The sequence below is a fragment of the Salvelinus alpinus genome, chromosome 23 (assembly GCF_045679555.1).
Source record: "Salvelinus alpinus chromosome 23, SLU_Salpinus.1, whole genome shotgun sequence".
NCBI lineage: Eukaryota > Metazoa > Chordata > Actinopteri > Salmoniformes > Salmonidae > Salvelinus > Salvelinus alpinus.
Window position 1 is genome coordinate 39,016,931 of NC_092108.1, and position 14,750 is coordinate 39,031,680.

At 42.5% G+C, this 14,750-nt stretch overlaps 1 protein-coding gene across 1 annotated transcript; it reads right to left on the bottom strand.

The window, feature by feature from the left end:
* Positions 1 to 229: 229 nt before the first annotated feature.
* LOC139550943 (cytochrome P450 7A1-like) lies at positions 230 to 4,298 on the bottom strand. Its single transcript, XM_071362237.1, has 6 exons — positions 4,065 to 4,298; positions 3,062 to 3,302; positions 2,337 to 2,941; positions 1,538 to 1,668; positions 1,233 to 1,411; positions 230 to 1,127 (listed from the first exon to the last, which is right to left on the bottom strand). The coding sequence occupies exons 1-6, from the start codon at positions 4,145 to 4,147 to the stop codon at positions 828 to 830; spliced, it is 1,539 nt and encodes a 512-aa protein (XP_071218338.1). The 5' UTR covers positions 4,148 to 4,298; the 3' UTR covers positions 230 to 827.
* Positions 4,299 to 14,750: the final 10,452 nt, after the last annotated feature.

Sequence of the window (14,750 nt, forward strand, 5' to 3'; positions counted from 1 at the left end):
AGTCTTCTAATTAAAACCCAAATAGTACTAACCACAAAGCCCTTATGGACCTGAGATGGGACACCAGCACCTGGTGTACCACATTACCTTCCAATGTAGAAGAGAGAGAGATACCTTATCTGAGGTTTATTGAATTACCTAATACCATGAGAGTGTGGCTTGTCTTTGTGTATGTTTGTGTGAGTAGTGATCAAACTAATGACTGAATGAACAAATGAATGACACAATACACCGTTATAGAAATGTATTGATTTTACACTAGTTTTATAAAGTATTATCAAAGTAAACATTGCATGCATTTTAATACTTGTTTTGTACAGTATATCAAAGTAAACATTAATACAGATGACCAAAATGTATTTCATCCTAGCAGAGGGAATCTTTCAATGGAACTACAATGTACATTACTCTAGCCATTCAACATCACAGTAAATAGTGGCATTTACCAACTAACTAGTGATAGTTAGGGTCGCAAACAGAATTACCACTGAAATGTTGAATGATTTCACAGTTCAAAGATGGAGGTCGACAATAAGGATACAGTTATGATGATTAACTGGAAGATGCAGTAAATATGACTGATAACACTTATATGGAGTTCTACCAATGTCACTTTCGAAACGGGCCTCCTCCTAAAATGGGCTTTTTGCCAGTGCTACCATTCTGAGGCGATCACAAACCACTCGGTGGCTTTTGTTTTGCGTATCAACTTCAAAAAGACATTATAACAATACATTGCAGCCTATGTACATCATTGTGGCTTCAATTCTTAAATATACAATATGTACAATTTACATTGTTAAGAAAGTAGATCAGTGGAGTCCGTCTTACTGAGTTTTCAGTTTGTATCGAAAGTCAACGTCATAGGTGGGCTGCAGGATCCCCAGACCTGCACGTGATTGGTCGAGAGGAGGCACTTTAACGGCTGAGTCTAGGAGCTCCATGTTGAAGTAGGACAGAACCAGCACCAGGAACTGCTTGATCTCATGCACGGCGAAGAAGCGCCCGGGGCACTTGGTCACCCCCGAGCCGAAAGGCATGTAGTAGTACCGCAGCTTGCGTCCCTCCCTGTAGAACGTTGTCTTCTCCTGGCCGTTGTCATCAAGATATCTGTCGTATTTGTAGGTCTGTGGATTGACAGAGAGAGGGGAGTTAGAGGAACGATTGACACACTCCTAACCCTAGTTATATGGCCTTTCATCTTTAAAGGAAAGACACTGAGCATCACTCACCAAGGGATCCTCGTAAATCTTGGGGTCAAAGTGGAGCATCTGGGGGTAGAGGGCGATGACGTCATCTTTGCGGATGCGGTACGACTCCTGGTTATCAAGGTGAAGCAGGAAATCCTCTTTGGCCACTCGGATGTTCATTGATGCGCTCGACAGACGCATGGCCTCCTTGATGATGCTGTCTGCAGGGCAAGAAGACATGGTTCTTTATAATACCATATTCACTGGACAGCTTGACTTTGGTGTCAAACATGATTTTGTAAAAAGATCTACTAAATCAGTTTTGGTATATTGCAGCTTCCCCTTACCTATTACAGGCATGTTGTCCAGGTCCTCCCGGGAGAGAGTGAGTTGTGGTTTGTTAGGGTTGACACGCTGACCTGAACTCTCCAGAATATTCTTCACCTCCTCATTGGCTGCTTTCATAGCCTCTGGACTCCTGAAGAGGCAAGACAAGATGGAGGGTAAGTCAAACCATCAAGTTCAGACTATACAGATCATGTATCACAATATTCCCAACATGCACTTTGGACAAGGTTGTTCTCTGCAGCTCTATGACATAAAGGAAATGCTATGTTTCTCCAATGAGTGGTTCTTGACACCTCTGTTATCGCAGGAGTTACTGTGAGCTAGCACTAAGTCGCAGTCAGTAGATGAGAATGCCAATTTACTGTACAGGACTGTTACAAAATACATTACTCAGCCCTTATCTCCACCCTAATGAGCACAGCATCTATGTTCAGCTGTTTGAGACTCGGACAGTCTCGCTTGGCCAAACTTACCCAGACTTCTGACACAAGTCTATGGTGGATACACTAAGGATGGGAATGAGACTAAGCCCTGCTGTACAGATGTAGGATCTTAATTTGATCACTATTTTGTTGCTGAGAATTTCCTGCAATGCAGGAAATGCAAACTTGTATTGTATTTGAGTTTTAAAAAGGATTGACATTTCAGACTTGTTTTGCCCTAACGAAAAATGTATCAACCCCTATAGAAATGTCCATGTATTATAATCCACATAATATTTAAAATGTCCTGTTGCTGCAGGACACTTTTCCTGCTGTAGCAAGCTGGCTCAAATTAAGATCCGGCATCTGTACATACCTAATCATGTAGAGCAGGCTCCAGAAGGCAGTGGGGAGCGTGTTGGCCTGCGAGGCCCACAGCAGAGCCACGTGGGTGCGGGCCTTGCTCAGGTCATTGAAGGTCGACAGGGTGTCATTCAGCAGCATGCGCAGTGAGATCAGGTCCGATACATTCTCGCGTTTGCTCAAGTTCTCAGCCAGCATGGTCTTAGCCAGGTTCTCCCTTGCAGAGTGGGCACTCTTGAACACATGGATGGGCAACCCAGCCACCAACGCCGGGAAGATCTTATCGAACTCCTTGAAGTTCTCCAGAGTGTTGAGGACCAAAGCCTTCTGGGCCTCCTGGCGCGCAGCATTCTTGTCGTTACCCAGATCCTTGCCGAAGAGTGTCAGGTAGCTCGACTCGAACATGACCTTGTAGCAGAAGGCGAAAATGCCATCCACGTCCCAGCGATCCTTGCTCGGGCTGAGGGTGTCTGACTGCAGCATGACCGACTGCAGGTTCTCCATCATGGTCTCGATGAGCGAAGGGAGGGCTTCACCCTGCAAGGTCTTCATGAAGGTCTGGTGGAGGTTCTCTGTGGTGTAACCGTGTCTGGGGTCCATGCTGTCATGGCCGAAAGCCTGGGTGGAGACAAAGAGAGGTTTAATTTAATACTCTTGAAAGCCTGTATTGACAGATATGGATAGATTAACTCATCATCATTTAGTTGAACAACACTTCTTAGTTAGGCATGTCTTTACCTTGACCGAGGTAGAGAAGTGAAACTTCTTCCAGTCCAGATGCCTCCCTTGGCGGATGACGGCGTGGTAGGAGAAAGGGTCGCACAGGAAGTGAAAGTACTTGCCAGCAATCTTGCAAGTGAAGATGTGCCCATATTTATTCTGTCGGCTCCGGAGAAATTCCAGGGGGTTGGCTCCAAACTGGACGGCACAGCCGAGGTATGGGATCAAACCATTTTCCACTGGTGGTTCACCTGGTTTTCTTGAAGAGCAACAACAATCATTTAGCATCATAACAATGATAAAGCAATGCCCAAGCAAGCCATCGGAAATACTTGAACATAGGAAACACAAAGGTGATGTTTAGACATGAGATGTATAAAATACGTGAGTTAAGCAACATCCAAAGGACACTTAAAGATGTCCAATGAATCCATACTTGTATCTGAACCCAATTTAAATGTTGTCTTATAAACCCAAAGCAAACAACAACAAGGTAATGTCAGAATAACTCTAGTGATGTGCAAAAAATATGTACTCAAATTACAAAACTTTGGAAAGTTGTAAGTCACATCCAGCAGAACAAAACCCAATGCCACTGCAGCAATCTCAGAATAACACTACCACTTATACATAACTATCAGGTTTGTACAACATAATAAAGAACTGCATGTCACGAAATTACCGCTGGCTTTTTTGGCAAGTAGACATCACTAAAGTCTCCATAAAAATGAATAACCTTTTGCAACATGGAACTCATTTATATTTTAAGAGCAATACAGGTGACACAAATAAAACCATATAACATCAACGAAAGAAAACAATAAAAGGGTTAGCTGTAAATATTTTGTTGTACAATTTAAAAGGAATACCACACCCAAGCCTTCACATTATCAGCCACGTGTTCCATTCCACAATGTTATGCTGAGTTCTTCATTCGATTGTTGACCATCAAACATTGAATTCCATTTAACATTTTGCATGTAGGGACATTTTACTATAAAATGCGTGGGTCTCTGCTTACCTCTTACGGATCCCCAGAGCAAGCCACAGACAGCAGCAAAAGCTGATCACCACAACCCAAATCAAAGAGACAGTGATGATCATGGTTGCTTAAGATGCTAGTGGCAAATACCTGTGTGGAGAATAGACCAAAAGGTGCCTGGTGCTAGAGAGGGCAAATGGTCAGGTTTAGTGTAACTCCCTGGCAGAGAGAATTCAGCTAGATGACAGTGGAGGTTCTGGAAACTGTGCTCGTGGCATCCTAAGCTCTGATTCAGGTTTTTTATATGGTGCTCCACACAAGCCATGGGGAGGGACATGAAGCGAAAGAGCAGTGGGGATGACTGATTGGCAAGTGCAGCCAAGACACCGCCCTCCTGTTACATGTTTGCCAGTGTTACCTATTACACTAGATGTCTCTAGGAAATCCATGGAGGTGTGTGTGTGAGTTGTACAATGGCCTTGACTGTAGTCCATGGACAACTCCACCTGAAGGACAGCAGACTGTACCTGATAGCACCGCTGGGTGGGCAAATAGATTTCAAGGTCTTTGATGCTTTTTGTGTGTCTCTCTCGCACTGTGTGTGTGTGTGTGTGTGTGTGTGTGTGTGTGTGTGTGTGTGTGTGTGTGTGTGTGTGTGTGTGTGTGTGTGTGTGTGTGTGTGTGTGTGTGTGTGTGTGTGTGTGTGTGTGCGTGCGCGCGCTTGTTTTGACCTGTTAAGACCAGTAACTAGATGGAGGAGGCAAAGTATTATTTTTCAGCTACTCTTAGAACATAAATATCAAAACAATTCATATTTTTGCACTCAAGAGGTAATTATCTTGAACAATAACTGTTTCCCCATACCTCATGAACCCTCAGTACAGAACAGTTACATGCAGTACATTATTATTACCCTCTAGTGCATTTACAGCCTTTTATAGAGAACAGCAGCTCTTGTATCTACAGCTTAGGAGATTAGTCAGATATGTGGAACCTAGTATATAACTAGAGAGAAGTGAAAGAGCCTCCAATGTCTCAACAGTATGTTATGTTCAGATGATGTAAGCTTTTTGGAAAGAGCCTCTCTACATGGTTGTTTTGGACAAGTGACTATGTCCACGCAGTAGCTGTGAGTCACACACACATGCTTGAACAATAGGTAACCTGTCATGTCAGGATCTTTGTGGTTGAACAATACGTGTAATTTCATCAGTAAAGACTATGTAGTGCTGGCACTGAGTGACACTGCTCTTAAAATAGGGTTTCAATCTCAAGATTAATTCATATTCAAAAGTGTGACAATTTGACCTCAGAGTGTATGGATTTTCAGGATCTAAGTAAGAGGATTATTGCATCTTTCCTCATACATTGTTACAAATATTAATTTCCCCTATATTCTCCAAACCACATGATGATGCTCTGATAAAAATAAGTAACTAAGATATTCATTTATGTTCATTCATGTCTGCCTGACTACCTACCAACGAAGGACTATACTTATTTTCTTCCCATCTCACCAAATGCAGTCCCTATGCACACACAGCAGACAGTTCAAGATGAAATCATGAGATTGATTAAAGAGGAAAAGTTGGAATGAGCCAGTGAAGATGTGAACAGGATGGGACTTGTCCACCTGATGGAACACTGAAATACCTGTGATGGTGTGTGTGTGTGTGTTTCAACATTAAGTTAGCTGTTCACGAAAGAGATGACATGTATTTCACCTCACCGACAGTTTGAAAAGACTTGCTGACACAGGTTTTGTCCTTATCCCTGGCGTCATGCCAACTGATAGTTTCAAGGTTAAAGTATTGTTCATTGTTTGTATTATGTCCCTTGCAGTCTCAGATGGAAAGGAGTTTTGCTAATTTTTTATTGTAAACTTCACAATGTGAAACTTTTAAAACATTCCCTAATAGATGTACAAAAAAAAGACACTCAAATCAGTTGATCAGATGAATCCATGAAAAATTCTACAAAATTCTGCACTTGTGTGTGTACACAAAACCATACCAAACCCCTCTTTCTTTCTTTCTTTCTTTCTTTCTTTCTTTCTTTCTTACTTTCTTTCTTTCTTTCCTTCTTTCCTTCTTTCTTTCCTTCTTTCTTTCACTAACTCCCTACATTACATAACTTCAGATTTACTACAAATGTGAGTCATCAACCAAAAGCCCCTTCTGTCCAGTGATGTGGTGGGATTGCATCACCACTTTCCTGCCCGCCTGCCCTTTGAGTTTAGACTGTAGTAACCTAAATCCATCCGCCTCCACACAGGTCACTCCTGGATAAAAGGTTACTCCCGTACCATGGTTGTGGCAACCTGTGGCTGACGGCTCTCATATCATTCAGTTAACAGTCAGGAAGGTCAATCATTCCTTAATTTGAGCTATCACCTAATGCAGGGATTGGCAACTTTGATGGGGGTGGGGGCCACAACAAATCTGAACTCGCAGTGGTTTGGAGGTCTGTGTACCCACATCTGCAGTCAGAGCCAGCCCTAGCCTTTTGGGAGACCCTAAGCAAAATGTTGTGTACTTTACTATTCTTACTCTCAACAGTAAGTTGAGACCCCGACTGAGTCTACCATTTTTGAGAATGGGTATGTTGGTGGTTGTGAATCCTGTTAATGTGTTAGGTTGGTGTCACAATTTGTGACAGAAGGTATTTATACACTACTCTGTCAGGCAACTAGAGTGCCTTCAGAATGTATCTACACCCCTTTACCTTTTCCACGTTTTGTTGTGTTACAATTTCGGGTTAAAATGGATCAACACAAAATACTCAAAGTGGAAGAAAAATTATATATTTTTTAAAAGACGAATGAAAAATAAAACACTAATAGTGTATCTTGAATAGATAAGCATTCAATCCCCTAAATCGATGCGTTAGAATCACCTTTGGCAGCGATTACAGATGTGAGTCTCTAAGAGCTTTATTTAACTAGGCAAGTAAGTTAAGAACAAATTATTATTTACAATGACGGCCTACCAAAAGGCAAAAGGCCTCCTACGGGGACGGGGGCTGGGGTTAAAAATAAAATACAAACATAGGACAAAACACACATCACGACAAGAGAGACACCGCAACACTACATAAAGAGAGTCTGAGCTCCTTTAGTGATAGCCTGCAGGGGGAAACTTTGTAGCGGGCAGGGGAAAAGGAGGGAGGCGCATTGGGGATAGTCGTGTTAGGGGTAAGAGAGGAGGAAATGTTGGACGGGCAAGGAGGCATGGCTGAGTCAAATAGGAATCCTGACTTAAAGAGCTCAGCCATGTGCTCCTTGTCAGTAACAACCACATCATCAACATTAAGGGGCATGGGCAGCTGTGAGGAGGAAGATTTATTCTCCAGGTCTTTAACCGTTTCCAGAATTTCTTGGGGTTAGACCCACTGAGAGAGAACTGCTCCTTAAAGTAACTAACTTTGGCCTTCCGGATAGCCTGAGTGCACTTATTTCTCATTTCCCTGAACAATAGCCAGTCAGCCTGAGTATGCGTGTGCCGAGCCTTTCGCCAAATGGAATTCTTGAGGTGGAGTAACTGCCAGATCACGATCGAACCAGGTGCTGAACCTGGTTTAAATTCTTATTTTCTTTATGGGGGCGTGTTTAGGGCGTGTTTGTTAACAATACCACTGAAAATATCAAAAAAGAAGGTCCAAGCGTCTTCGACAGAGAGGATCAAGCTGATTCTATACCAATTTACAGGAAGGCTTGCTCATTAAAGTTTTTTAGCAAGCGTCTATGACAATTCAGGACAGGTCGTTTCACTGAACAGCCATTACAAACACAGGCTGTAAAACAGTGATCACTAAGGTCATTACAGAAAACACCAGACTGATACCGATCAGGATTATTTGTGAGGATAACATCAAGGATAGTAGCCATTTCTGGGTGCTTGGAGTCATACCTTGTGAGATTGTTAATAATCTGAGAAATATTCAGGAAGTCTCATTGCTTTAGGACTTGGTCAGGAGGTTTAAGTATGTCCCAGTTTATGTCACCTAGCAGGACAAATTCAGACTTAGTGTAAGGGGCCAGGAGAGAGCTTAGGGCAGGTAAGGTGCAGGCCGGTGCTGATGGTGGATGATAACACCTAGCAACAGTTTAACGCTTAAAACCAGCAAAACAAACTGTTTGGGGACAGACTTGGTGGAGACAACCGAGCACTGAAGGTGTTCCTTGGTAAAGATTGCCACTCCACCACCTTTGGAAGATCTGTCTTGCTGAAAAAGGTTATAACAGAAAGGTTAATATCAGTGTTCAAAACACTCTTTCTTAACGACGTGGCTGAATGACGACATGGATAACATACAGCTGGCTGGGTTTTTGGTCCATCGGCAAGATAGAACAGCTGCCTCCGGTAAGACAAGGGGTGGCGGTCTGTGTCTATTTGTAAATAACAGCTGGTGCACGAAATCTAACATTAAGGAGTCTCAAGGTTTCGCTAGCCTGAGGTAGAGTATCTCATGACAAGCTGTAGACCACAATATTTACCAAGAGAGTTTTCATCTATATTTTTCTTCTAGTAGCCGGGGACTTTAATGCAGGGAAATGTACATCCGTTTTACCTCATTTCTACCAGCATGTTACATGTGCAACCAGAGAAAAACAATCTCTAGACCACCTACACTCTACACACAGAGACGTGTACAAAGCTCTCCCTCACCCTCCATTTGACAAATCTGACCATAACTCTATCCTCCTGATTCCTGCATACAAGCAAAAACTAAAACAGGAAATACCAGTCACTCGCTCAATACGGAAGTGGTCAGATGACGCAGATGCTAAGCTACAGGACTGTTTTGCTAGCACAGACTGGAATATGTTCCGGGATTCTTCCGATAGCATTGAGGAGTACACCACATCAGTCACTGGCTTCATCAATAAGTGCATCGATGAGGTCCTCCGCACAGTGACTGTATGTACATACCCCAACCAGAAGCCATGGATTACAGGCAACATCCGCACTGAGCTAAAGGGTAGAGCTGCTGCATTCAAGGAGCTGGACTCTAACCCGGACGCCTAAAGAAATACACCTATGCCCTCCGACGAACCATCAAACAGGCAAAGCGTCAATACAGGACTAAGATTGAATCGTACTACACTGGCACCGACGCTCGTCGGATGTGGCAGGGCTTGCAAACTATTACGGACTACAAAGGGAAGCACAGCCGCAAGCTGCCCAGTGACACGAGCCTACCAGATGAACTAAATCCCTTCTATGCTCGCTTCGAGTCAAGCAACACTGAAGCATGCAAGAGAGCATCAGCTGTTCCGGACAACTGTATGAATATGCTCTCCGCAGCCGATGTGAGTAAGACCTTTAAACAGGTCATAATTCACAAGACCGCAGGGCCAGATTGATTACCAGGACGTGAACTCAGAGCATGACCTGACCAACTGGCAAGTATCTTCACTGACATTTTCAACCTGTCCCTCCTTTCTGTAATACCAACATGTTTTAAGCAGAAAACCATAGTCCCTGTGCCTAAGAAAACTAAGGTAACCTGTCTAAATGACTACCAACCCGTAGTGCTCACGTCTGCAGCCATGAAGTGCTTTGAAAGGCTGGTCATGGCTCACATCAACACCATTATCCCAGAATCCCTAGGCCCACTCCAATTTGCATACTGGAACAGTGGACTGTAACTGGAACAGAAACAATAATGCCTAGGGAAAGAACCAATGGGAGTGACATATATAGGGAAGGTAATCAGGCAGGTGATGGAGTCCAGGTGAGTCTGATGAGGCGTTGGTGCGTGTAATGATGGTGACAGGTGTGTGTAATAATGAACAGCCTGGTGACCTCGAGCGTTGGAGAGGGAGTACACATGACATGATCATTGACTACAGCTCAGTGTTAAACACCATAGTGCCCTCAAATCTCATCACTAAGCTAAGGACTCTGGGACTAAACACCTCCCTCTGTAACTAGATCCTGGACTTCCTGACGCCCCCCCCCCCCCCCCCCCCCCAGGTGGTAAGGGTAGGTAACAACACATCTGCCACGCTGATCCTCAACACAGGGGCACCTCAGGAGTGTATGCTTAGTCCAATCCTGTACTCCCTGTTCACCCATGACTGCATGGCCAGGCACAACTCCAACACCATCATTAAGTTTGCTGATGACACAACAGTGGTAAGCCTGATCACCGACAACAATGAGACAACCTATAGGGAGGAGGTCAGAGACAACCTCTCCCTCAACATGATCAAGACAAAGGAGATGATTGTGGACTACAGGAAAAGGAGGACCGAGCAAGCCCGCATTCTCATCCACGGGGCTGTAGTGGAGCAGGTTGAGAGCTTCAAATTCTTAGGTGTCCACATCACCAATTAACTATCATGGTCCAAACACACCAAGACAGTCGTGAAGAGGGCACAACAATGCCTATTTCCCCTCAGGAGACAAAAAAGATTTGTCATGGGTCCACAGATCCTCAAAAAGTTCTACAGTTGCACCATTGAGAGCATCCTGACTGGTTGCATCAACGACTTGTATGGCAACTGCTCAGCCTCTGACCACAAGGCACTCCAGCGGGTATTGCGTACAGCCCAGTACATCACTGGGGCCAAGGTTCCTACCATCCAGGACCTCTATACCAGGCGGTGTCAGAGGAAGGACTGATTTCTCTGCTATCGCACGGCAAGTGGTACCGGAGCGCAAAGTCTAGGTCCAAAAGGTTTCTTAACAGCTTCTACCCCCAAGCCATAAGACTCCTGAACAGCTTATCAAATGGCTACCTGAACTATTTGCCCCTTTTTCTTAAAACGCCATTGTTGGTTAAGGGCTTCAAAGTAAGCATTTCACTGTTTGGTCTACTACACCGGTTGTATTCGGCACGTGTGATAAATAACATTTGATTTATTAACGTGCAGAAAACCCAGGCTTTTACGAAAGCAGAAATCAGTGAAGCAGATATCAGAGCACAAGTCAGAATTGGGGCTAGCAACAGTAGATGGGCCAGGGTGTACATGCACATTTCCAGATATCATCAGCAGTAATACAATCAGGGCACAGCAGAGGACAGGGAGAGCTCTGCAGTGTTGATTTTTTATGGCATTTGAATGTGAATCAGAAGGTAACAAGATCATATTGTACAGAAATTTCATCAGGTAACATGAATACAAAGCCGGCGAGAGGTTGTTAGAATAGGATGGGAGGCCAAGAGTCCATGTAACCAATAGAGAGTTAGAGTCGTGAGTGTGGGAACAAACATTGTCTGTCCCACGGTCGTGTAAACAATCACGTTTAAAGCACGCAGGAGTCATGGGGCAAATAGCATAGAATAGAACAGAATAGAATAAAACCTTATTGTCCATCCAGGATGGACAATTTTCTTTGGTGTCACCTTCCGTTAAAGGGATCACATACACATACATTCTCACATCATACACATTTAAACCAGTCAGTCCATCATGTTGCATACTAACAACATAGAGGACATTAATACATTCACTCACAAATGACCACTGTCCCAACTGCACTAGAAAGATAAGTAAATATACCGATAAAATGTACTTTGCATTTAGTAGTCCAGCAGCACAAGAAACAAATGAATGTTTGAACGCATTCTGAAGCGAAGGCCAGAGGGAAGCCTCTCAAACTGAGGGTGTAGAGGGTGGGAGGGGTCGCCAACGACAGCCAGTGGCTTCCTTTTGGTTGCCTTGTGGAACAGAATGCTCAAATGTGCCTGTGGTCGACCAATTACTTTGCTGGCTGTGTTTACTATTCTGGCCAGTTTGCTTTTGCTCCTCACGCTCAGATTACCAGACTGTCATATTGAACGCGAGGATGCTCTCCACCATGCTGCTGTAACCCTCTCCAGAACATGCTGGTTGACCCCAAACCCCTTTAATTTCCTGATTAAGAACAGGCGTTGGCTTGCTTTAAAAATAATACACTGCATTCTCTGTAAAAAGCCTGTTATCAATTTGTGTCCCTAGGTATTTAAAAACACTCAACCACCTCCACTGGTTGGTCGTTCAGAGAGAGGTGTTGTTCATCAGAGAGGGCCCCATTCATAATGGGCGTGGGCATTCAATTAAATAAATAAAGCACAAGAAAAAACTTGGGTCTTGAGGCTAGCCATTGTAAGATCAAAGGGTCACTCGCCCCAACAAGATAACTTTGCACACCTGGATTGTACGATATTTTCTCATTATTATTTTTCAAGCTCTGTCAAGTTGGTTGTTGATCATTACTAGACAGCCATTTTCAAGCCGATTTGAATAAAAACTGTAACTAGGCAACTCAGGAACATTCAATGAAGTCATGTGGTGATGCGCAAGTTGATTTATAACCCACCCGCGGTGCGGGCGGATTTAGGGTAATTAAATATTGTGTGGATGGATTGCAATTGGGTGGCGAGTGGGTTGAATAAAGAGAAAACAATACCTCAAAAATCCCTTAAATGTATCATTCTTGTGCAATTTATATCTATAGGCTACATTGATGTTTTTCTTTCATAATTTTAGGCTAACTGACATTACTGCATAAGCCTAAACATTAGGGTCTAACTGTGTGCGAGCCAAATAACCTATAAGCCAATTGTCAATCGCCAAATGCTTTTGGAACGGGCAGAAAAAGTTTATCTCAATCCGTGGAGACAAAAATGACAATGTCCGAGTTTAATTCAATAAGAGAAAAGCTGCGGAATGGAGAGTTGAAAATAGAGATGGGAGGGCCAGAACAGTAATGTTTTGGAAAGATTTGGTGAAGTGGTAAAAGAGGATGATAGCAGTGTCCGCTACGTTATGTGTGATGATTGTGAGGCACTATGCAAATTCGACAGTCATGAGATGGGGATGTCAAATAGAGAAGTTCAAGGGAACTGTAGCCTACTGTTCAGATGGATTAAATGGAAACTGAAATCTGGACACAGACTGTATGTCTGGAACCTCTCACATAGTCTTAATATGAATTCCTGCAGAATTAAGCACTTGCAGTAAAATTATACACCAAATGTAGGCAACATTTTGACTAGGGAACAGGAGTGGAGAAATATGTCTTCTTTCTTAGAATGCTAATGCTCAGTTACATACCATCTGTGAGAGGTGTTATCTTTATCAGCATCATAAAAGCTGATAGTATTTCAACCATATAAAATATGCATCCAAGCCAAACTGAAATCTTATCAGGTACATATTGGGTCGTTTTGACATCTTTCTATTTCCTTACAACCAGTCAAACTGTTGTAATTTGGACATTTGGCACTGAAAATGTTTGCATTTTCTCCGCGGTCCCTAAACGTATTTGCTCCGCATAAGATGACAGAGAAAATTACAGATGTCAACTAGATTAAAGCATTCATTATATCAATTTATGACACTATTCTGGTGACCAATGTTTTTTTTGTCTTCTAGGGCAACATATAATGACAGAAGAGAAGCTGCATGTATCTAATTATAGACAAGTTGACTGACAAATAGCCTATCAAAATGTTGGAAATTATAAAGAGAAACATATCTAAAACAGGCAACAAAAAATCCTGTAACCCCTTTCAAAAACCGTTCTGCAGTATTTGACTGTAGCCTACAGCACATTTTCTATATTAGCGCGTTAGGGTTGGGTGCAGGCCTCAGATTTTCACTTTATCACATAGGCCTAGTTGGGTGGTTGCGGATGGGTTATTAGCAATTGCGAGCGGGTACATGTGAACAAACAGCTGACCCCTGCACCACTATCATCTTGGTAAGCAACTCCAGTGTATATTTGGCCTTGAGTTTTAGGTTATTGTCCTGCTGAAATGTGAATTTGTCTCCAAATGTCTGTGGAAAGCACCTCTACACTAAATAATTTTCTCTGGGTGTGCGCCAGCTCATGCTTTTTATTGAAAAGCAGAATGAACCAGGTTTTCGTCTAGGATTTTGCCTGTGCTTAGCTCTATTCTGTTTTTTATTTTTAGAGCAAAAAAAACTCCCTAGTCCTTGCCGATGACATGATGCAGCCACCACAATGCTTGAAAATATAAAGATTGGTACAGTAGGCTACTCAGTGATGTGTTGTGTTGGATTTTCCCCAAACATAATTCTTTGTATTCAAAACAAAAAGTTAATTTCTTTGCCACATTTTTCTGCAGTATTTCTTTAGTGTCTTATTGCAAATAGGATGCATGTTTTTGAATAGTTTTATTCTGCACAGACTTCCTTCTTTTCACTGTCATTTAGGTTAGTATTGTGGAGTAACTACAATGTTGTTGATCCATCCTCAGTTTTCTCCTATGACAACCATTAAACTCTATAACTGAGTTAGGAAGGAGGCCTGTATCTACAGTACCAGTCAAAAATTTGGACACACCTACTCATTCAAGGGTTTTTCTTCATTTTATTATTTTCTACATTGTAGAATAATAGTGAAGACATAGAATGGAATAACACATTTACATAATTATCTACATAAAACTATGAAATAACACATATGGAATCATGTTGTAACCAAAAAAGTGTTAAACAAATCAAAATATATTTGATATTTGATATTTTTCAAAGTAGCCATCCTTTTCCTAGATGACAGGTTTGCCCACTCTTGGCATATGCGCTATTTCATACTTTCGATGTCTTAACTTAATATTCTACAATGTAGAAAATTGTAAAAGTAGAGAAAAACCATGGAATGAGCATGTGTCCAAACTTTTCACTGGTACTGTATGTAGTGACTGGGTGTAGTGATACATAATTAATGACTTCACCATGCTCAAAAAGATATTCAGTGTCTTTTTTTT

What these genes read in the sequence shown, in the direction of transcription:
- LOC139550943 (XM_071362237.1), bottom strand. Translation starts at nt 4,147, where the DNA reads ATGATCATCACTGTCTCTTTGATTTGGGTTGTGGTGATCAGCTTTTGC. An exon ending in AGCCTGCTCTACATGATTAG is followed by an intron (nt 1,669 to 2,336) that starts GTATGTACAGAT and finishes TTGCCTCTTCAG; the next exon opens with GAGTCCAGAGGCTATGAAAG. An exon ending in AGATTTACGAGGATCCCTTG is followed by an intron (nt 1,128 to 1,232) that starts GTGAGTGATGCT and finishes GTCAATCCACAG; the next exon opens with ACCTACAAATACGACAGATA.